The sequence below is a fragment of the Charadrius vociferus genome, unplaced genomic scaffold, assembly GCF_000708025.1.
Source record: "Charadrius vociferus isolate BGI_N301 unplaced genomic scaffold, ASM70802v2 scaffold136, whole genome shotgun sequence".
Lineage (NCBI taxonomy): Eukaryota > Metazoa > Chordata > Aves > Charadriiformes > Charadriidae > Charadrius > Charadrius vociferus.
In genome coordinates this window covers 2392692-2417159 of record NW_009648960.1, presented here as the reverse complement: position 1 = coordinate 2417159, position 24468 = coordinate 2392692, and the positions used below count along the sequence as shown (strand labels likewise).

Here is a 24468-nt window from a genome sequence, read left to right as displayed (position 1 = left end):
AGGGAGCCGGGGCAGGACCGTCCCAGCGGGAGATCCGCGGGCTGCCAAGTTATTTCACAGAGTAAGGGGGGGGAGGAAAGGCACCACCCCCCCACCCCCCCCTTTGTTGCTGCTTTTTGTGGGTTATTGCCCCCGGAGACTACAAAAGGGCCAATATGGGTGTGTGTGTGTGTCCTGCAGTGACGGTAGGGTCGTGCTCGCTTGAGTGTAATGTTTTTTTCATTGCTGATGAAGAGTATGAGTCCCTGAGCGACCCTTAGGAAATCTCTCCCTACCGCTGATAGGGACAGTCTAAGCCAGAGTTAAAATTCTGAACTGAAAGTCTCCTGCCTCTTCTTTTGTTTTAGTTATTGATCAGTGGGTGCAAAATATCTGCCGAGGAGTGACAAGACTTGTCATTAAGGCTCAAAGTGCTAGTGTGCTGTTGTGAAATTGTTATTCTCAATGCCTGCCGCACACAGTAGCTGGCTAGATAGTCGTGTTTTTCTTTAGCATTGTGTATGACCAAGTTTTATATAAAGATTAGGATACGATAACCTAGACATAATTTTATTTGCTGTGGCTTTCAGAGGAAAAAAAAAACAAAAAAAAAGTTTGAATTCTTCTCACAGTTGAGTTGTGGCAAGTTGTGTTCGGAGTTTATGGATTTTGAATGTAATTTTTGTTTAGACGACCCAAATTCTAGTTTTGTTACTAGGTCAGACTAGCTCTGTCCATTCTGTTTTGTTGCTGTGAGGTGCCAAATCAAGAAGATTCTGTGAGCTTTGTTTTAGCGGCTAAATAATCAGAGCTTAAATGTTAGGCTCTACCAGTACCGTGGGTTTTCCTGTCTTGCTAGAATTAAGATGTAAGCCAATATAAACGCAATTAAAAAGAAAAAAAAAAAAAAAAAGTGGAAGGTTGTCCTTTGCAAGCTTGTGCCTCAGTTTCTATCTCCTTGAAACTGCACAGCTGTTTTCACTCTATGTGGTGTGCTTAAAAAAGCACTGCATCAGGACACGTGTTTTTAAAAAAGTAATTGTCAATGTTGGCTGGGAAAAGGGAATAGTTTTAAAAAAGAATGCCTCTTTTTTATTGGGCTCTTAGCTATGATTTTTAGAAAAGGGGGGCAGGGAGGGGGAATCAGGATTTTTAAGGTAATATTTTAGTCTGGGCACAGTGTTTGCGATGGCACATTAGTTTAGACCATAATGGATTGCAAGGATGGTCAGGTCAGTGGAAAATTCAGGAAAAACTATTTGAAAGTGTTTTATTGATCAAGGGTATACTGCAGTGACACTTCTATCTGTATTGAAAGATTTGATAAATGCATAAAGAAATAGTCAAGATGGGGGGGGGAAGGATCATTTGTAGCCCATACGAAAGACAGCTTAAGAAAAAATAGTCTCTGGTAAAATCACTAAATGTGGTGTGAAAAAAATCTCTGGGTACACTAATTTATTTAAATGTACTTTATTTAAGTTAATTTCAAATTGATAAATACTGTACTATAAAGTAATGAAGAGGCTTTGGGCTTCCAGAAAAATACACAGGTATTTAGTTTGTACATAGAATTACTACATATATATGGAAATTGTCCCTTTCTTCATACAAAAAATGTTGTACCCAAGTATTCACGCTATACAAACATGACCAGGCTTTTTAAAGTCTTATTCTTTAGAGAGAGAATGTGTAGTCAGCTAGCTAGTGCTAGGATATCTTAATCTGATTTTTAAAAGGGGCTTTTTAGAACATTCCCCTGTCTAATCAGTCTCTGTTACTGTGTCTTTTATCTTGACTTGCCTGCTGCAAGCATCCTTCTTGCTTTTTCAAACAATAAAGGAAACCTGTTCCTCCTGCTTTGCACTTGTGCCTTGCTGTTCCCTTTTCTTATGTAATCAGCAGTTAAGGTGAACTTTTCTCCCTGCGAGTTGAAGGAACTAAGCCAAGGAATTAGGAGTTGTTTCATGAGGACCTGGTCAGGCCCTGATGCAAGAACCAAAACATTCCTGTTGTACTGGGGAGCAGGCAGACAATTGAAAGGTAGCCTGATGCCAGAGTCCCTCATGGTTATCTCTAGTCTGTTGGGTCAGCTCTTGAAAGTCGTCCCTCAACATGAGCTATTTTCATCTCTGTTCTCTTTACTTACCTTGATGAACCCACATATGGTCCTGGAGTACCATGCTGAGAAAAGGTGCATTCATTAAACCACAAAATTTCTTTGTCCTCCTGTTAAAGTTGGAAAGGTTAATCCAGATTTCTTCTGGTGCGATAGCAGATTTAGGCCTGTTAAATCTAATAGATTGGGGGTTCCTCCCCCCCCCCCCCCCCCGAAAGAAAGCATAGCAAACACTTTGTTGAGATGAGTTTCTGTGTCATTCAGGTTTTAGAATGAAACATTCCAGAATCAGTCAAGTTAGAAAATGAGGCTTTTGTGGAGAGTGAAATTTGAGATGCAAGGAGGTGGTGACTTGAATTCAAGTCCTGTGTTCCACATCTGCAGTCTGTGATGCAGTAATTTGGGAAGCAAATTTGGGGGCACATGTATTACAGGCATTTGCTTTCATGTACCAAGCCTAGATAGGAGGTTCTTACAAAGTGTTCATGCTACTTTCCTATTTATATATACAATTTTTATAGTAAGCATGTAGTTTAATTGGACAGTTGGAAGTACACAGATGTGCTTTGACTTGATTACTGAAAATTATGCTTTTATTCACTCAGTGACACCCTGTTTGTTTTTTTTGTTTAGCATAGAAAATGACATCTCTCCAATCTTTATCTCAAACCTCACATCTTGTTTAGCATAGAAAATGACATCTCTCAATCTTTATCTCAAACGTCACATCTCAAACAAATGCTGGTCCTTTTTTGGGACGTGGTCTTTGGCTGTTAGCATTGGTTACAATTTAACTTGGAGTTTTGTTGATGCTGTGATGCTGAGGTCTTGAATGCAGATGATACTTTTACATATATATTGTACTGTGAGAACTGTAGGAAAAGGCCTGTATTTTAGGATGATAATTCAGACTCGGGAGACTTGATGCAAAGCTGGAAAATCATGTTTCTTTTTTTTTTAATTTATTTTCTCTTTACATGTAGAAGTTACCATTTAAATTTGATGCATGTGAAGTACTGAATTGCCACCTTTTCTTCAGAAGTTAATTTCTGGTTTATTTACCTGTGTCATTTGTAGGCTAACTGATTTCCTAGGGAAACTGTCAAAAGAGCATCTTTTGACAAAGTATAACAGTTTTGTTATACTTTCATGGGCTGTGAGGCTAGTGGATGAAAAATGTTTATTTGGGTTTCATTTTACATCATTTGTAGTTATTTTTAATGAAAAATTTGACTCTAAAGCATTTGGCAGAACTGTACATAATTTCCAAATGAATTTTTACATTTTGAAAGTTTTACTATTTACATTTTGAAAGTCTTTATTATAGCTGTGTTGTAACTGTTAAGGCACTTGTATCAGCTTCAGTAAACGGTCCTCTAGAACTCAGTGTTTGATCTCAGATGTCTGTATTTCTACTTCTACATCTGAATTGATAAAAAAAAAAGCCATTTTTCTGAGAGCATGAAGTTAGTTATGCTTAGAGCATAAAGTTTGTGGAAGTCTCAATGCAGTAAGACCCCTATGAAAACTGATTGATTGGGTGGGTGAGACCAGAATTTTTAGCTGCTGTTTAATTCAGAACAGTGCTTGTCTCATCGGGTCTGTCAAAGTTGGAAGTCAAATTTTAATGGTGTTTAAACCTGCTATGAAAACTTTGAATCTGTGTACACAATTTTCACCGGAGCTGGGCATGTTCACCTAAAGCCTGAAAGAAGCCTTGAAAGTGTAAAGTCCTGTGTTATAAAGAAGGGTGAAGGTGGTGACAACAGATTTATAGATGGTTGTTTTATTATACTTTTTTTTTAAAGTTGGAATTCATCACATTCATCAGCTGTTTCAGACTTAACAAGATCTGCAGAATTTACCATAACAGATGACTCTAATGATTATCAGTATGAAGAGGTAATTTACTAAATTGATAATCTTCTGATATTTGTGGTAGATCATTCTTGTTTCATTCTTTTATTTTACTTCATCAGTCACGAAAACATCCTAGGAGAAATGACACAACTCTCCTTTTATAAAGTGTGATTATGTTAGGCATATCTTTATTTTTCAATAGATTTTGTGTCAGTTGTTTTGTTATGTTTTATTTTAAAAAAGTACTTAACATTCAAATAAAAGATACAGGTTTTCTATTTAGATGTTTCAGCTTATTTGTAATAATTTGCGAAATACTATTTTAACAAGAAGGAGACTATTTTCAGTAGTTGTACTAGGACTGGAAGTATGTATAAAGTATATTGGCACTTAACTTTAAATCATTTCATTTAGGTTCCAGCAGATGATGAATTTAGTCTTCAGGAAGATGATGAGGATCTGTCAAAGGCTTTGCAGACTATTGCAGAGCAGGCTGAAGATGCTCAAATTTTAGTAAGAACTTCTTAAACATTCTAAAACTCTGTAGTTCAGTTGCCATTAGTGGCTTAAAATTTACACATCATAATTTACTTTCGGGGGGTAAACATATGCCACAGTGGAAAAGGCAGCTTATGTTTCCTGGGTTTCATCTTCCTCTAAGTTTTGTTCATTTTATGTTCCATGAACAACCTGATATTGCAAATAGATGTAACAAATACATAGATAGGTTATTTAAAATATATGAATGTTATTAAAATATATCAGTATTTTAGAGTTTGCTTCTTTATCTGAGTAGATCGAATGAGAGTGGGATCCCTAACACAGGAAAGAGACTGCGTATGCTTAAGACCCACAGAAGCTTGTACTTCAATACTTTGCTAAAAAAGGTTGCTGATATATTGAAAATAAAGAATGGGCTGTTACACTATATTAAATCAAAATATTAATGAAATTATCAATCATTTCAGACCATTCGTTTTTGGCACTTCTTAGATTTACAGTTTGATTTCAAAACAGTCATGTAATAGTTCAGAGTTACACAATAGGATTGTTAAGTTGTATTTTCCAAAATATGATTTGCCTGAATTTACTTGCTTATAACAATCTAATGGAAAAGTGCTTTTCCCTGCTGTGTTTCTAATATCACCACTATCTTATAGCCTCATCAGTAAGCTATCATCATAGCCTAAGTTTTGCAAAAGCAAATGATTAATAATGAAAAAATAAAATTATATGAATGATTATTAACATCCAAATGGAGGAAAAATGTGCATTTTCTTCTGCACTAGTGCATATCTACAGATCAGTTTTGTATTTTAGATCAATCTTTGAATGAAAACTGACAATACTGGAGTCTTACATGTTTTGAAACTGAATATACCTGAAAACGAAGAGAAAGATTGCAGAAGTTTTTTAGACTGAACATGCTTAATGCTAACTAAGTAGTGGAAATACATAATATTTTTTAGGGATAACTGAAGTTATGTCTGGTTTACTGTGTGAGTTGATGCTCAAATAAAAAGTGAAACAAGGGAGAATATTTTTAATCTATTGATCTTTTGATGGTGCTATAATTAAATAACCCTTTACCTCTTTGTTGATTAAACTTTGAGTGGTAGGAAACAACATGCTAATATCTGTCCCATTTAATCAAACTGAAGGAAGTGTTACCTTTCCTTAAAACAAAAGAAGAATTTGTGTGCTTAAACTCAGATTCTCTTTGATTTTTGTGCTTATAAATCGTCTGCCTTCTTGCTTCTTGATTCATTGTTTGGAGGCTTAATTTTTTCCATAATTTTGAAACTGAAATAATATTTTCAGCCTTTAGACAGAAGATGTGGATAGAAAACTGTTTTAATACCCTTGCTAGTTCCTGACAGCTTTCATAACTATTTACTGTATATTTTGTGAGGCTCAGTGACTAGATTGTCACCGGAATTCCAAATGCTGCAGTGAATGCTTTTGGTGACACAAGTTAGAAGTACTCTTTCCTGTGCATTGAATATTTGAATATTGAATCAATATCCAAACTCTGAGCTAAGAAGCACAGTAGAAGGCTGTCTTCACATGATAAATAATTGGTACACTTTTTCAATTATTAGCTTCTAATCATGGCTGAAATATGTTAAAGTAGGTAACAACCATATTCTGGAATAGCTAATCTGTGATAAACACTTCTAAGTGATTGTGTATATTTGCTGTTCATAGTAACTTGTATACCTAATCCTGTATTAAAGATTGCATTTCAATAGTAGATGCAAATCTTTTTGTTAAAGAAAAGAAATTATATAGAGAAGGCACAGACCAAGTGAACATCCAGAAATATTTAAGTGATTTGCCAAATGCAGATACTATAAATATCCAGTTTCTAAATTGAGTAACTACAGTTTCTTTTACACTCTGTTAAAAAGGTCAAGTATAACCAGGAAAATCTAAGTAAAATACTTATTTTCAAACTTTCTTCCGAAGTAATTAGCACTAATTACTAAATGAAGAAGAGCAAACATAAGCAAAGGAGAGATGGTGCTATTCACCTTTAAAAAAAAAAAAAAAAAATTGGCATGTAGGAGTTAAGCTTATGTTTCTACAGGGGTTATTGAGACATTTTTTCTTTCCTTCTGGATCTCTGTATGCATGCAGTGAAACTACTCATCTTTAAGGAGCTTGGTGAGGCTCCCTCAACAGTTACCGTTCATGTTTTTGTTTGGATCCCAACAGGGAAATGAGGGTGATGAGCTCTAATCTCTAAATATCATTCCTGTGTAGTGTGGTGGTGAAATGGCAGCTGATTCAAAATACAGCTGTGCTGAGCAATACGAACTTTGGATAGCAGTGATTCTGCCTGCTGTTCCTGTTCTTAGTCATTATTTGTCCTTTTCAGTCACAACTTGTGATTATTTTTTTTTCTGTTGTCCCTGTTTTGAGACAGCGTAAAGTAACAAATTATTTTGAAACACAAGCGATAGAATATTTTGCCTATAAAATAAAATCTTCAGCGGATAGGGACCCTAGGAAAAGGATACAGAACTTTTTGAAAACCACACACACAAAAGAAATCTGTCTGAATTACTTTCCTCAGTAGTTACAGCTATTACACTTCAATTCCAGGATCTTTATTTTCTTAATATCCCAAATGATAATCTGAAGTCCCATCACCCTTCATTAACCTTATATTTTATGTAGATCTGATTTAGAATTTGTTTGACCATGTTAAAAATCTTTGAATACCCTTTTTATTCTTTTCTAGTTTAATAAGTTTTACAAGAACATTTCATTTTGTTTTCCAGATAAATTATTAATTTATTTGGTGTTAATCTTCCTTCATTGGACATAATTTTTTGCAAGTATTGTGGAAGTCCTTAAGGTTAAGCTCATAGCAATTAACTTATTTTAATAGCCATATTTGCAATCCTTACGCTCAAAATGTTTTGAAGATTTTAATTTAAAAAATTTAACCAAGATGTACTTAACAAAAGAAATATTTAGTTTGTTTATTTTGACTTAAAGATCAAAATCCTTTAATAAGATGTTTTTGTCTACATAGCTGCTATAGGGTGTCTGCACCACTTTAATTAGTAGATTGTATTTTCCTCATTTCTAAATTGGTAGCTATATACAAAAAATTACTGTTATGCCATTCTATGAGTGGTCATCCCAGGTTAACATTGAGTTAAAGAAAGTTGTTAGCCTAATATTACTGTCAAAGTCTGCATAAGAGCTAGGAATCTAATTCTGGTTTCCTGAGGCCCTGTTCTAATACTGTTCCTGTTAGACTGCATTCATTTTTCCCTATGTTGTTCCCTGCTTGAGCGTCGGTTCCTGAAATGATTCTCGGTGCTAGTATCTAGCTAATAAATTCTCTTCTGCACGGATGAAATGAATTCCTATCATATTTCCATTTATTAAGGGAATCAAGCTGTGTCATTTCTTCCGAAGGCTGCCTTTATAGATGTGTTTGGGAAACTACAAGCAACAATATTAGACCTTTGCCTCACTTAGAATAAAGAAAGAAAAGAAGCAAGAAAAGGGATGGAGCTCTATGTCTGTAGATGTGTACTCTCTTTGGTTCTTGTATTATGACAATTAGAAAATAGAACTGTCTGATGTACCGTATCTCTAGTAATGAAAATATGCTAAATATTAGATTGCACTTGGCATATTATATTATTTATAGTACAGTGTTACATGGCCTTGATCGTACATGTACAATTCTTTGTTTATATTAGGTAGGTTGCTTGGATTAAACACAATATTTTCTGTATTATACAAAACGGCTATGAGATTTTCCCAGTCTTTTTATTTTATCAAGAGAAATGCCTTTGTCTCCAGGTAATTTATGCAGTTGTGTTAATAGAGCTCCCACTAAGGACGTGAATAAGCCATAAATGGATGGAGTTATCAAAAGTTTCTGGCCTACAGATTCTTTTTTAAATGGATGGAGGAAATAATTTGCAGACACAGCCTTTAGCATGTCTTGATGATTGTCACTGGATTTTTTCAGTTTTGTTAGTATTGAAATGAAAAGATGGTACGCATCTGCGGAAGCTGTTTCTACTTCTCATCAGTTCTCTATGCTGGTATTTTTTTTAATATGTAGCACATGTTATCATAGAACCTGAGTTTCTTTCAGGAGCACTCTGTGATAGTTGTCAAGCCCAGATTTGTTCTGTCATCCTCTCACCAGGAGGCAGGTGTGTGCAGTGCAGTATCTGTCTTAGTAGCCTGTGTTGTTGAGCAAGTACATTGTAGCATTGTGCCCTATGTGGAGTTCCCAAATGCTGAGAGCTTCACATTTAGGTATGCCAAGTTGATGTAATCCATTTGAAGTCTGAAGGAATTAAGGCCAACTCTTTGGCTGCCAAGTCGTGGTAGTTATCTGGTTATCTTTAAATGCATTTTGCAGGGGGTAGTCTGAGACTGAGTCATATTTTACTTTTTTTCATACCTCCTTGCATCTTGAAATCTCTCTAGGAGAGCTTAATATCAAGCTATGCACTGAATGGGCTGAATGGGATTGGGTGAAGGAAAGAATTTGCATTGCAACAAAAAGCTGTGAAAGATTTTTTTTTTTTCTTCCCCTTCTGTAGTAGGATTGCTCTGTTTTGTTTTGATTCTGCTTTTGGCAACTGTGCTTGACCCATGAGCTGATCTTATCTGAATAGCTGTCTATCTTGATGGCACTAGAGGAGCTGCATATGAAGCCTCGGTGCACCATCTGCATTGTGCTAACACTTGTAGCAGTGTTGTCTGGCAGCTTCATTCAGTGTCTGTATATGGATGTTGGGAAGAAAAGGGAGAATTGATATTTTTGAATCTTCTTAAAAGATCTAATGATGGAGATGTAGTTCTTTCAGTCTCTTCATTGCATTCATTACGAAAAGAACATAAGCCATTTTACTATCACCTTGGACTTTTGCATTTTTCATTAGATGAAGTACTGATTTTTCTCATCTGTAGTTCTGAAGGTTGCTGAAGTGTGCAGGAGTATGAGAACTAACATTTTCTCACTGGTCAGTGACAGAAGAACTTCTATCAGTTTAAATAGTTTCAAATTCATATCAGAGTATGTCAGGTTCAGAATATTTGCTTAAATCAGGTGATTTTTGAGTTATTTCTCTATAACCTTTCACAGACCTTGACCCTAGAAGGATCAGTGATTACAGATCTGATCAATAAAGACAAGGGAAACGTTCGGCTGTGCTCCGGTAGATCTGTGACTTTAGATGACTTCAGAAATAAAAGGTATGATAATTATATTTCTCTTACAGGTTTAATAACAATTATCAATTTTTAATTTCAGGCTTTGCAATCAGTTCTGACTTCTGAGAAATCAGTGTCTGAAATACCTGAAGCGATGGATGACTTCTTCTGCAATTTCCTGGTCAGATTGGGAATGTCCAGAACCCTTGACTGCTTCCAAACTGAATGGTAAAATATTTTAATTGACTGTGTTACTCTGAGAATTAGGAAGTAGATGCTCAGGATTCAAGTGTTTCTATATTTCAGGATATATTTCCAGAAAACTATTCTGAGTACAAGTTGCTCTTAGATATATGATGTTTTACCAAATATATTCATGTTGAGAATGAAGATGCAAACTATTGTTTTAAGGACAGGCTTTCAATAAAGCTGACTCCAGGGAGCTCCTAAATGGATACCTTTGAAGGACTGTATATATTTCACCTAACTCTAGACATTTACAAGCCTCAAGTGGTCACCTGGGGCCTCTTTTGTGACCAGTGAAGAGAAATACTCATTTTCAGGATGTAACTCACCTGAGTTGTTTAAGCCATCTCCTTTAAGACTAAACAAATTCTTTTCTTTTTTTCAAGTATATTCTGCTCTCACTGCCTACCAATGAAAACTAGAAACCAGCAACAGTGCAGATGTCATCATCGGATCAAATGCGTTCAATGCAAAATGATGAGCATTTCATTTCAGCAGCACTGAGAAATCATGTGGTTTTGTTATTTTCTTGATTTCCAGAACATGGGTGCCTGCTTAAAAACTGAGTCTTTTGTAGTATGCTATAGTATTTGCACCTTGATTGTTTGGGTAGGTTTGGATATTCATCATAGCTGCCTTATAATCAAAATGTTTGATACTTGGTAATTTTTGGTACATCAGTCAAAATAATATGGTTAGTTTGGTTTTTACTTTTTAAAATTTAATTCATAGAGTAATCAGAAGAGTAAACTCTTGAGCTGCTGCTATTTTTTTCTTTCCTAGCTGTTATAGGTTGCGGGGATCTTTGTCCATGCTTTGAGCAGAACTTTAAACGCATGGCTTTGTCTAAATGATCCACTTCCTCCATCACTCTCTTCATATATGGAATCCCACAGGATGTATGCTTTTTAAATATTGATTAAGAATGATGTGCCAGGAATGCAGCAAAGCTAGAGAGGAGAGCTGTATTATTTTGAAGCAAAAGATGACACTTGTCATGAAGTTCTATTGAAATACTTTCAGTTACAAGCTTGCTTTGAATCTGCAAGTTAAATTGGAAAGATTCTGAGAAGTGGAAACACCTCTCTTTGAATTATCTTGTAGTCAGTCTTTAAATATGGTATGTCCAGAGATTTTTTTTTAATAAAGCCTTTTGAAATTGTTTAATTTGAAAATGAGTGAATTTGAAAAGTTAAACATCTTATTTTTTCTTACAAAAGCCTTGAAGCTTTTAAATTTTCTTAGAAATATTCTCTAATGGGGAATCATAGCTGTCGTTTGCAAAGCTCTGATCTTATTAGCGTAGAGCTCACCAATCAGGCGTTGCCTTTGGAATTAATAATGATCTGGTTTTTGATAGTGTAACAATGTGACTTAAATGGTTCCTTAGAGAAGGAGCACTATTATTCTGTATTCTGTTTCAACAAAAGAACTGATATGAATAGTGTGAAGTTTGAAGAAGTTTAACAGTTTTTATGGAAAAAGATAATTAATGCTAGACAGATATAAATAGTGGCCTTTTTATGAAAGTACAGCTTTCTTTGAAGCACTTAGAATTTAAATTTATATCAATGGCAAAATTCAGATTTGCTTTTTAGCAGAGCAAGAGCAGGCCTTAGCAGGCCTTATCTTGTAAATCCTTAGCTGAACATATATTTTTTTTTTCTCTAAGTAATATTTTTAATTCCAGTAGCATTACAAATGAGCTCAGCATGTCAGGATCTAATCTTACTGTATTGAGACTTTTTCTGCATTAATACCTTATTTCAAAATGTTTCATGTTGGTTTGAAATAGATAATTTACAATATTAATGAAAGTGAGAGCAGATTAGTGTACTCAGGTTCCTCATTATGTATTGGGATGATGCTCTCGCTCTCATGCTGTGGTGATCAAGTACTAATGGAATTTAAAATGAAAAATTAATTAACGTAGAGAAAATTTATCAAAAGGCTTGCTTTGAAATAATTGTCTTTCTGAGATCTAAAGGTCACTTAATTTGGACCAAATTATCTGTGTTTACTTCAGAGTTTGAGAAAACATTCTGTTATTCTATCCAGCTGTATAAAATGTCATGATGTGATGATGTTTTATTTTAAGCCAAACACCCTCTTATTCTTCAGTGTAACGAATAATTTTATTACACTTGTAGTGATTTTTTTTTTTTTTTACTGATGTAGGGGTTTTGTACATATACTTTTTTCTTCCAGTTATACTTTAAGGAACTTAAAATTAGACTTAAATTATTTTTAGAATATCTAATTTGCCCATTAAATTTTCTATTCCTTTGATATACGAGACTTTTTAGTGCTTTTGTTGCTTGTTAAAGATATTGGATTGCAAGCTTTAGAGCATGAAGTGCAAGAGCTGATCAACTGTAAAGTCATGCATCTGACAGTCTATACCTCCTAATCTCAAAGAGCTCACTGCTGCTGGCAGCATGTTGCCAGTCTGATGAGCAGATGAACCGGTTGCTGTTCACACATATGCACGGAGCTATCACTGTGATTAGTACACTCATTGGACTGGTAATCTCTGACTTAAGTGTTCCTAGAGACCTGGTAGTGTTTCAGCAGATAAAAGGAATGCTGTAGACTAATTACGGAAACATGATTTGAAAATTTTTTTGTTTGAAGTGGTTGGAACTATGAATAAACTTACATGACCAAGCAAGGTTAAAAGCCGTGTCTGTCTTGTGTATGCTTTGAAAAGATTGCTTGGGTTGTGCATAATGGAGCACATGCAACAAAGCTACTATGTCTTCTCTGAGCATATAGGTAGAATCATGAAAAAAAATTTGGTTTTGCAGAATGAAGAAAATGAATATAGGTTGTGATGCTCCATGTCACAGCTCCCTGAAGACAGTGGAAACAATCTGCTTATTTCACTCAGACCTGTTTCCTCTGCTCTGTGTCCTCTTTGGCCTGGAAATCATGTGGTCACATTAACGTATGTTGTGCTCTAAGTTCATAAATCCTGAGAGAAACAAGGGTTATCAGTTCCAGGACAGCATCACATTAAAACAGATACAATTTATGGATTAGAATTGTCTCAGAACACAAGTGAAGTAACCTCAAGTTTGAGTTGCAAAAACCACCTAGACACACCTCCTTTTTTGCCTACAGAACAAGCATAACACGATAATATAAATTTTCTGCTCATATACCATAACAGATTGGAGGAGTATGCTAGGGCAAAAAAGATGCTTTATTTTTCTGTGCTTATTTCTTTCTTAGCCTTCTGTTGAAACCATTAAAGAGATTATCAATTGGAATTATAATTTTCAGTAAGAAGTTCTTGTAAAAGCTAAAACTTGAAATTTTAATCCCTGAATGCATCTCTAGGTGAGTTATCCGTGGGTAAAGGATTATCCTGAGCGATGTATTAGTTTATTGCAGGGCCTTCTGCAACTGGATTCCTTTAGAACTCTTAGAAACTTGATTTCTTTGTAATGTATATAGTAATAATGTATTCTTTTTAGCCTGTCTGCACTGGGCTTTGATCATAAAGTCATAGTTGACCCTATGTTCCTTAGGTTTCCAGATTATTGGTTAATTTTAGATAGCGATTCAAGAATAACAACTCAGTTGTGAAAAGCTTAGCTTGTGTGTGCATGGTACTAACTAATTTGCATCACAGTTCTCTTCTGCAGTGGAAAGATGTGACAACAATAGCTATTTGGCAGTTGGCTAGGTATGTAGAAGTTCTGTAAGTTTTACAGCATTAGGTTGATGAAAGATAATGCGATTTCACAATGCAATTTTGCTGTGTGGTTTTTCTATTCCGTTTCTACAACATGCACATAAGCCTTCATTTTTAGCATTGTTCTTGGACAAGGCCCTAGTGAATTTATTGGTATTAATTGTATTTCATTAAAATTGTCTTTCAGAGTTCTTAGCTCTGCTGGAGGCTAATTTAATCAATTATCCACGTTTGGTGTGTCTTCGTGCAGAAATTTGATGGGTTTCATTAGGTGCTGTTACAGCGTTTAGTGGAGAAATTTTTCTGGCAAATAAAGGAGGACATAGAATTGTGATTGTTTGCAATGAGAAGTGCCCTTATTTTCAGTATTTCCAATAGAAATTGTACCTGCTTATCAATCCGTGTTTATTTGGAAAACAAAAAACCAAAATCAAGACTAAGCTTCTTTCTTAGTATTAGAGCCTTTAGCTACTGTAATTTGCTTAAGAAAATGAAGTGATGATAGGATGAATTTTGCTTTGGACATGTTTGTTTAACTTTTCAAAAGGTTTTCATCTACTGGTGGTGAATGTGAGTGACAGCTTAATTTATAGAGCTGAGCATTCCTAGAAATATCCACAGAATTCAGATAAGTAGCTGACTGTAGGAAGTGTGGACGTAAGAGTTTTTAACATTTCCCTTAATTTTTTTGGAGTATGTTAAGTATGTGTTGCTTGTCAAGAAAGAATCCCTTATTCTACACTTCTTGTTTCTGCAACATGTTTTATTGATCTAGGAATGCTGTGCTTACTGTCTTCTAGTTTCAAATTTGCTGCTTGTGTCCAAGTGCAGGAGATTAGAGATTAGAGAAATTAGAGATTAAAAAATACACTAAATGCTATTATTTTCATACTTCTTTATTACTTGGGAAAAAAAATGCACAGATTCAATATATTTGTCCTTGAAAAAGCAAATAATGTTCATATTATTCCTTCTAGTGAGTTCCCATCCAGAACATCTTCCAGCTGCAGTCAAGATCAGCAGGGAAGATGATTGTGGGCCTGGAGTCTTTATCTGATATAAATTATTTATAGCTCTGTGGAACCTATGCTGAACTGATACTATGGCTACAATAGTGCCCAATGTCTTTGTCTTTTGTAGATCTATAAAAGTTCATACCAACTGAAGGTCTTGCTCTTCTATCTTTCAGGACAGAAGTGAACAAAAAATAGATGTTTTGTACGTACATATACTGGATTCTGGAATCACCTCTTCAATGTCTGCTTGCACAGAGGTGTCTTATGTTCATTTATGTAGACTTGAATCCTGATGTCTTTTGAAACAATTTGGCAAATACTGATAGCTTATAATAATTCCTTGAGCAGGCATGATTCTGCAGAATTACTTATTTTCTGTGGTGATGGTCATATTTTTTGATCAAATTTAGCTTTTCTGAATCCTTTCTAGTATCGCCACTCTTTTTTCTTTTTGTGTGTGTGTGTGTGCAGAGCATACTTAGGCACTTTAAGTTGCTCTGTATTTAAATACCTTTGAATTAAGCCTCAAATGAAGTGTCAATGTTTTTACTGCCTGTTAGAGTATTCTTAGCTTTCATTGACAAGCTACCAAAAGATGGATAGTCCTGAAAGATATGAGACTGACTGAGTGGACTTTATTGCTAGGGTCTATTGAGATTCCTAGATTGCTACGCAGCATTACATGCTGCTCCAGTTTCCCTTTTACTTCTCAAAATGAAAGTTAGTCTGTATGCTTACTTTACTAAAACAGCTTCAGGCTTCTACATCATGGAATCATGTTTTCTCAGGGGCTGGTAAAATAAGTCAATATTGGTTAATATAATTAAATAAAGAGAGGGCAACATAAGTAAACAGGAAGGAATGGAGAAATTTCCCTAGGTGAGCTATGTATTCTATGTTGAAGATAGGTCATAGAATTATTCATCCAGGTTATCCACAGCTTTGTCATCTTATTTGAGTCCTCAAGAAAATGTCAATCTTGCATATATTTGAGCATATGAGATAAAAAGGACTGTCACTATATACAAATGTTATTTGAACAAGAATATTTTTTCTGTCTTTTATTTAAGGTATTTGGAAGAAAGGAAGGAAAAGAACAACTGTTTAAATTGAAGTATTGTGTTATACGGGACATGTCTTTTTGACTTATGAAAAATAATACATTTTAGAATGAAAAGCAGTAAAATAGAACACACTGTGGTGGGATAGTACTCTTGCTAATTGTTAATGAGAAGATAAATATCTTTGTGATTCTGGTTTAGGTAAATGCTAGCATGAGAAGGGAGACATCAGTAAAGAGATAAACTGGAAACCTGAAATAAAATATCTCTCCATTTATTTTCTATTAGGTATGAACTCATACAGAGAGGTTTGTTCACAGCCAGAGATACTGGATTGGTTCCAACTGTGTATACCTGCAACCAGCAACTTGTGGCTGAGAATATGCGCTTGAGGAAAGATGTGGAAAACTATAAACTTGCTGCTAAGTATGTTATTTGGTCTTAATGAAACTTTGATATACAGCAGTAAATGGCCAGATAAAGTAAACCCAAGTACTTAGTGGAAATAAGAAGTTCCTGTTTGTTATGCTGGCTGTGCATATTTTTACTTCTAGGTGACATTTGTAATTAAAGTTCAATTTTCTCTGAGCTCTATTAGAAACCTAAATCTTAATTTCTTTTATTTGTATTTACTGGGCTATAAAAAATAATTTTCAATATTCAGTAATCACAACAAATTACTACAAAGAATCATGAGAGTATAATACATAGGACTAGAAAATAAATGGTTATGTGCATTTTGTATTAAAATATAGTACTATGATTTACAGCTACCACAAAACATTAATGTAGGAAAAAAATCACTATACATTTATTCTTCCTTTTTTTAATTGCAGAAAATCTATCACTCTGGCCCTAGTGGCAAATGGTATTTCACTGTAAATTACCATCATTGATTATACTTGTGTGTACATTGTAGTAGCTGATTTTACAAGTGAGCTGTACTTCAGTCATAAGGGAGTTAAAATATAATGGAGAGATGCAATAATAAACTACATGTAACATCGCCTTTTCTGAAAAATGGTATATCTGTACATGTATGCGTTCATTGAGAATTTACTTTGAGACCTAATAATGCACTCACTTGAATTCTGCCAGTGCGCAGTTTTAAAATATGGAGCTGTAAAAAAATATTAACTTAATCTCTTTCATTTTCCTCAAGATTGCTCAAGCTACTAATTTTCATTTAGATTGTTCCTTTATATAAAAAATATCTATTTAGCTTGTAAATAATCATTGCTGCTGATAAGAACGATAATCAAATTATTTTCCAATGATAATGATTTATTACATTTTAAGTTAATAAATTAAATATCTATAGTCTAATAGTTAAGTAAACAGCTTTAATGATCAAGTCAAATATTGTGTAGTCTAAACATACTGTTGTGCTGGGAGGTGGGCCATATAGAAGACATTCCTTTATTTTAATCTGTAGTTTCTTTGGAGAATAGATGGTTAGGGATTGTGTCTCTCATTTGAGTGAGAGAGTAAGAAGCAGTAATACATAGTAAAAGAAGGAAAGTCAAAATCTGGCCCTTCTGAAACTTATTATTGTCAGTAATAATTTTAACAGGCTTTCTTCTCCCCCCGCCTTTTTTTTCTTTCTTTTTTTTCCCCCCTATATGGAGCAGAATGTGCTATAACAAGATAATCTGAGTGGATTATGACTTGATAAGAGTTTTCCTAGGTTTGTTGCGTTGCTTCATGATTGTTTAAGAACACAAAGCTCAAAAGTATTTCACTGTGGTCATGAATGAGTTGGGCTTTTCCCATAAGAATTTCTGTATACTCTACAGGGTGCCAGACTTTTTTTTTTTTATAGCAGATATCTAGTTAAAAGGCTGAAAGATGACATAATATTGTGCAACAGGAAGAAAGCAGGAGAGGGAACAGACATTGCCAATATGCTAGGTTCCTACAGGCTATCTGTTAAATAAAACTCCCAAAGCTCCCTTGAGTGAACTGTACTAAAAAAAATAAATAAATCCATGAACTGAAACTGTGCCCTGCTTTTTCACATTCTGCTGTTTGATGAAACCTAACATAGCAATTCTCTGGTGGTAAACAAGTGAGTCATGTCACCTGTTTGGTAGTCCAGAGAGGGCAGTGAGATATAGAGCAGTGAGATATAATTCTATATGACAAATTAGGAGTGGGTAAATTCTGTTCATTGACATTTACTGTTAAATGCTGCACTTATTCTGCATGTACTGTGATAAAACACTGTTAAAATTAGTCCTCTTCTCTCCACTTGTAGGGCCAGCTTTATTTTCTTATAAATTTTAAGAAAATATATATTAGTTATATATGAATAGATAATTTATTATAATTATATATAATTTATTTATCTAAATTATAATTTTCTTATATTTTCTTATTCTTCTGCCAATATTAGAATGGGCAGTATATGTAGATATAAAACGTGGTTTGTGCAAATGGTCACTACTTCATTTTTCAACCTTTTTGTTTCAAATAACTTTGAAAGTTTTCATTGATACTAATGTTAATGTCACAGAAATGCCAGACTTTTCATTTAACTTATTTTATTTTGAATAATTTATGAATTAAAACAGTACTGTTTCTGGAATAACGGGTGAAATAGAGCATTTCTGCTGTACATACCATGAGTTAGAAGTGTTCCTTTTTGTCTTTTGGATAAACACTGATCATAATACTGTATAGTAAATCCATTTACTGTAGTGACTGTTAACAGCATTTTTCCTTGTTCATACACTCAATAACTGTAGTCAGTACCCTTGCTATGATAAAGTAAATATTCCAGCAGGAAGCAAAATTACCTGGAGGACAATTTGAGTTTTCAAGTATTGTGAGAGAGAATTCACCAGTTTACACTGAAAACAGGATGCCTGAGAGCACTGAAGAAATGCTGATTTGACTGGTTAGAAACTAAGGATTCATGAGCAAAGAGTGTCTCATATTTTGCTCTGTGGATTAATCAGAAAACTTTAATTGTGAGATACAGTGCTCTGAAGTGTATTTGAAGAAAGCTTTTAATTACATTTGGTATTTCTGAGCTTGGTATTCCTGACAACCATTTTGCAGAAAAGAGATGTTATTTGGGACTTAGGCAGTGTGAAGGCCCAGGATAAATGACTGTAAACCAATTATGTCCTGCTTTAATGTTGTTTAGCAATTGGTGGAAGAGATTCAGTGTCTAGAAGCTAACTGTAATTGTATTTTGGATGTTTTAATATAATATTTACGTGATTGCATGGCAAGCAGGTGGGAAAATAGCGTAGATTGCAGGGTGTTGGTTACATTTCACTGTGACATTTCATTATTTAAAGAGAAAAATCACAATCAGCTTCATTTGCTGTCTACAATGAGTATGTATTTTTAATAGGTTGTCCAACGTCTGAAAGCATCTTGAGATGTAACAAAATCCCTGAATGCGTATATTAAAGAAATAAATTATTTTACTCCAAAGCTAGTGATAGTTATCACTTTAAATAAAGATTAGTAGCGAATCTAACCTTTAAATTATTTCTAAAACCAGAAATCATGTTGTGATAGAAATCAAAATCATTTTATGTTGGTTTGCCATATGACAGTAGTTAAAGAATATTTTCAGTGTTCTCCCTTTCTCTTTCTTTTATCTTGAAGGCTACAGTTGAGCCCTGATTGATTGTTAAGGCATGTTAGTATCTGCTGCAATATTTCTTGAATGGAAGCACGGATTTGCTTTCCAATATGCAAGAAAAATTTGAAAACAACATCTCTGAAAATTGTGAACTCTTACAGGAGATTAGTTAAGTTTTAATTCACTGTCTTCAGTGATGATTTGTGTCATTCAAGCATTTGTCTAGTAATATTTGCTTGTGAGTTGAATAATAGATTGTAATTTCATAGCAATATTAAACTCTGCCTATCTGATGATTTAAAATAGCTTGAATCCCATATATTTTCATGTCTTCCTGTGGCCAGACCCTTTGTATTGCTTTTGTATTTGAACATGTAGGTGGGCAACATAATGGTATATCAGGTTTAAGATTGTGTTAATCACAGAGACTGATAGCTGTGATATTTGTAAGTTCTTTAAACATTTAGGAATTTGTTAGGTTGGAGGAACAAAAGTTGTGTACAGCTTTTATCTGAAGTTTATAACTGTGTTCACAAACATCAGTTAAGAAGTTTAAATATTTGCAGGTATCTTTCTGTCCTGATTTTTGGTAACATGCTCACAAATATACACCCAGTTTACAGCCACAGTAGTAGTCAAAATATAAAGCAATCCTGGAAATAATATTTATTATTACTGCTATTGCTATCACTGGTAATAAAATCCTCAATTGATCTCCTATTTCTCTGCCAAAATCTAACCATTCCTGTGCATATTTCTTCACTTACACAATGAAAAACTGCACACTTTTTGTATTGTGTACCACATTTAAATACATTGGTTTAATTACATGGCACATCTAGCATCTTTGCTACTAAATTCTATATAAACTAGACAGAGTAAAAGCATGAGAGTATATGTTTTCTAAAACTGTTTTTATTTCGGTTAAAATTTTAGGGCTACAACTTGCAGCATGCTGGGGAATAAAATCCCACCTAAATTCAGTGGGAACAGGGCATGTGACTCACCTTTGAAAATCCTTACTTGCTTTTATTGGACCTTGCCACCTTCTGCTATTTTTATCAAAATGCTTGAGAAAAGTTTAAATGGAGAGACTTGCAGTCTTTGACATAGATCTTAACTAAAAGAAATGGATATAGGCTTTGCTATGGATGTAGCCACATCTTTTACTCTTTGAACGAGCCTTCTGCTTGGCTCTGAAGGGGCAGGTTTTGTGTTCAGGATCTTACGGCAAGCCAGATTTTGAGGGGTGTAATGATAGAGTTATTTCACAGAACTATGCTGAGACCATTGATTAATTTACGTTGCAAAATCTTCTGCTATTTGTGGGAGCTTGAGCAGGATCATAATCTGAACTTTGTATCACAAACCAATATCCTAAATTACTCTGTTTCACAACTTCTGGTGCACGTGCATACACAAAACTACGTGCACACCCACAGCTCCTTTGAGCTTTTCACAGTATTACTGCAGGGGCAGCCCTGTCTGTTTTCATTTCCCTGTCAGCTTTTTCTTAGCTTTGACTGATACATAGTGGCATTTATTTATTGTGCTCTTCTTTAGGTCTTTAACTGTTCTTGCTGCAAGCAACAATTCACAGATAAATGTACACGTATAAATATGGTAGTTTGTATGGGTAGTAAATATAGCAAATGCATATATAGTAAATATAAATTATTTGTACAATTAATTATAATGCACTGGCAGTTATGGATCTTCTTCCTAAACCTGTGATTTTTGCATACTCCACTGTCATAGTGGTTTTTCTAGCTCTTCCACTCCTGTTGGAGAGGAAATGAGCTTTATTTTTGCAAAGAGCAAATATCTAATTTCTGTGTAAGGTAATTTCAAGCTTCCTTTGCAATTAAACAATTCATCTACTAATCTTTCCTGCCAAACTCATATCAGTAAAGGCAGGGAGAAACTGTATGTTTATGGAGCAGATTATGTCAGGGTCTCACCTGGCTGTGTGTAGCGTGTGCTCAGAGCATAACAGGTTATCAGTATATTTGCATTTTGAAATGGATTTCTTTTCCTTCCTGCTGTCACATACAGGGGACCCTTGGGGACAGGCTGCAAACATGACTGTATAGAGCCTAGAACTTTTCTAGCACAATTTTTTCCAGAAGCTCTCTAAATGCATCTATTTGCAAGGCAATGAAACAGTTATCCTTCTAGCATGTACCATTATATTGGGCTCCAGACTTGATGTAGATGTAAGAAAATCAGTGTTGCAATATATTTTCATGTAGAATTTTAAACTCACAACAAAAATACTGTTTTCTAATCACCTGTAACTTGAATGTGTACCTCCACAGAACCCTTTGTTCTTAAAGTAAAGTTGACATCTGAGATTTATAATGCCGGAATTCTTATGGATTCTATCTAAAGGAACTGAGGAAAGGTAATGGTTTACCTGTGGTTTTGTACATCAGCTGGCAGCAAAGAGACCTCAAAAGTACATGTTCTGCACCACAGGGCATACTACCAAAAGTTTCCAACTTGCATACTGTAGGCGTGTGCATATCTGATAATTCTGTGTGTATTCAACATACCCTGATGAGCAATTAATAGGAGACTAATACTTCTGTTACATTTTCTGTTTACATACAGCAAAGCGAAAGAGGCTTTCCTAAAAATGCAGAAAGAACGTGACTTCCATCGAATGCATCATAAGCGAGTGGTCCAGGAGAAAAACAGGCTTATTTGTGACATTAAAAGGTAAAAAATTATTTTAGTTACCATATATGCAACATTAAAGATAACGTCTTCAATTGCTGCCTAACTAATGCCTGCCACATTTATTTAGCGTCCTGATAAATGGAAGTTCCATCTGACCATTCTTCCATGTCTTTTACACAATTTCTAATGATTTTTTAATATATTTTTCCATAGTGTGATGTGGCATTACTAATACATAGTATTTCTAACAGTGGAAAATACAAATAAGATTTTCTTTTTCCATAAGTATGTAGTGATTTCTGGGTTTAGATCCTTTATCTGTTTTAAGGGTAACTGGTGTCACACAGAGTTCAGAACCTTTGCATTCATGATTCACATAGGTGGTATTTTCTGTCCTTTTACATGTTGAATTTCCAATATGAAATTTGCTGTGTTGCTTTGTTTGCAAATAAGCCCAAACTAGTCCATTGGTACTGAGTTATAATAGTTTATTTTATAATATTTAGTTCTGTAATTTTGCCTTTCTGGAATTCTGTAGGTTTTCTATTAACTGTTGTGCTGCTTTCCCTCCATGAGTAGAACTTTTATGTTGTCCCTCTGAAGATCACTGGTCCAGGTGAAAGAGCTGAATTTAGAATCGCTTCTTTGCTCATATTTGTGCCATCACTTGTTTTAAAATAACATTGGGGAGTGGCTTACATCTGCAGCTCCAAAAAAGTCACAGAAATATTGGCTTGTCAATATTGTTATCAATAAATGCATGTAATAGCAACTACATGTCCTACATCTTTAACCTTGAAATCCATACATACTAGTGCAAGAGAGCACTATTCACTGCCTTATCCTCTGCACGTCAGCTTTTTGAAAAATGCATTGTTTTTGAAGCTTAGTATCCTGTGTTTCTCTTCAGTGCTTATATATCTTTTAGTTGTTCTGAAGAATTAAAGGGTTAAGTATTCTAAATGTAATGTGCAGTGAAGAAAGAAAGAGTAATCATATGACTGTTTCAACTAGATTCAGATCTTAGTTGGTATGCGGATGATAGCTGTAATTCTCTTTCTTCAATGAAATATCATCTGCAAGAAAACAGAAATTAGCAAAAACTAATGTCTAATATGTGTATGAAGAATTAAGGACAGGAAAAACCTGGATGGATTGTTTTAAAAGATATGACTAAAACTATGAAACCTCTTCTTGATCTGACTACTTATTTTTGTTTTTTTCTTGTAGTATTACAGTTGGGTGGTTGCATACTAAATACCTTTGTTGCTTCCTCTGTGTTGACATTTTGGCACCTTTATTCTTTTATTTGGAGAGGAAAAAAGTTACAAAGACATAAATCTCTGATTTAACTCATCTTTGAGGAATCATTTGTCCTCTTCTTGTTTACAGGCTGAAGGCACATTATGCATCATATGAGCCAGTGCTGAAACAGCTGACTGAAAAATACCAGACTACACTGAGACAGAAAATGTTAACTAGTTTGGAGAGAGACAGAGCAGTTTGGCAGGTAAAACTGTGGCAAACACCACTTGCAAAGTTGTAAGGAATGCTTTTGGTGTTTACTTTTAGTAAATGCACAGGCTATTTCTGTCAAAGCAACTCACTCATGCAATGGCTTGAAGTAGAGTGTTTTAGTGAGTTTCATGTTATTTGGTGAAATGTTAATATTGAAAGTATATGAAACTTAGAACAGAATAATAGAATGGTTTGGGTTGGAAGGGACCTTGAAGATCATCTAGTTCTAACCCCCCTGCCATGGGCAGGGACACCTCCCACTAGAACTGGTTGCTCAAAGCCCCATCCAACCTGTACACTTCCAGGGATGGGGCACCCACAATTTCCCTGGGCAACCTGTTCCAATGTCTCACCACCCTCATGGTGAAAAATTTTTCTAATATCTAATCTAAATCTACCCTCTTTTGGTTTAAAACCATTACCCGTCATCCTATCACTACACTCCCTGATAAAGGGTCGTCTTCTACCTTTCCTGGAGGCTCCCTTTAGCTGCTGGAAGGATGCTATAAGGTCTTCCTGGAGCCTTCTCTTCTCCCGGCTGAACAACCCCAACTCTCTCAGCCTGTCCTCATAGGGAGAGGTGCTCCATCCCTCTGATCATCTTCATGGCCCTCTTCTGGACTCGCTCCAACGGGTTCATGTCCTCCTTAGATTGGGGACCCTAGAGCTGGATGCAGTACTCCAGGTGGCGTCTCACCAGAGCAGTGTAGAGGGGCAGAACCACCTCCCTCGACCTGCTGGATGCATTTCTTTTGATGCAGCGCAGGATATGGTTGGCTTCCTGGGTTGGGAGCATGCATTGCTGGGTCATGTTGAGCTTCTCATCAACCAACATTCTGTGAACACCCCTCAAGTCCTTCTCCTCAGGGCTGCTCTCAATCCATTCTCCACCCAGCCTGTGTATGTGCTTGGGATTGCCCTGACCCACGTGCAGGATCTTGCACTTGGCCTTGTTGAACTTCATGAGGTTCACACAGGCCCACCTC

General features: G+C 35.2%; 1 protein-coding gene across 1 annotated transcript in view; it reads left to right on the top strand.

Moving 5' to 3' along the window:
* The first annotated feature begins 3559 nt into the window (after nt 1-3559).
* The window catches only part of SPAG16 (sperm associated antigen 16), a 326638-nt gene continuing 305729 nt past the window's right edge, over nt 3560-24468 (top strand). Inside the window, 7 exon segments of the mRNA XM_009887597.1 lie at nt 3560-3564; nt 3907-4000; nt 4373-4471; nt 9759-9886; nt 15970-16107; nt 21896-22003; nt 23357-23474. Of these exon segments, the coding sequence (XP_009885899.1) occupies nt 3560-3564; nt 3907-4000; nt 4373-4471; nt 9759-9886; nt 15970-16107; nt 21896-22003; nt 23357-23474 (690 nt within the window).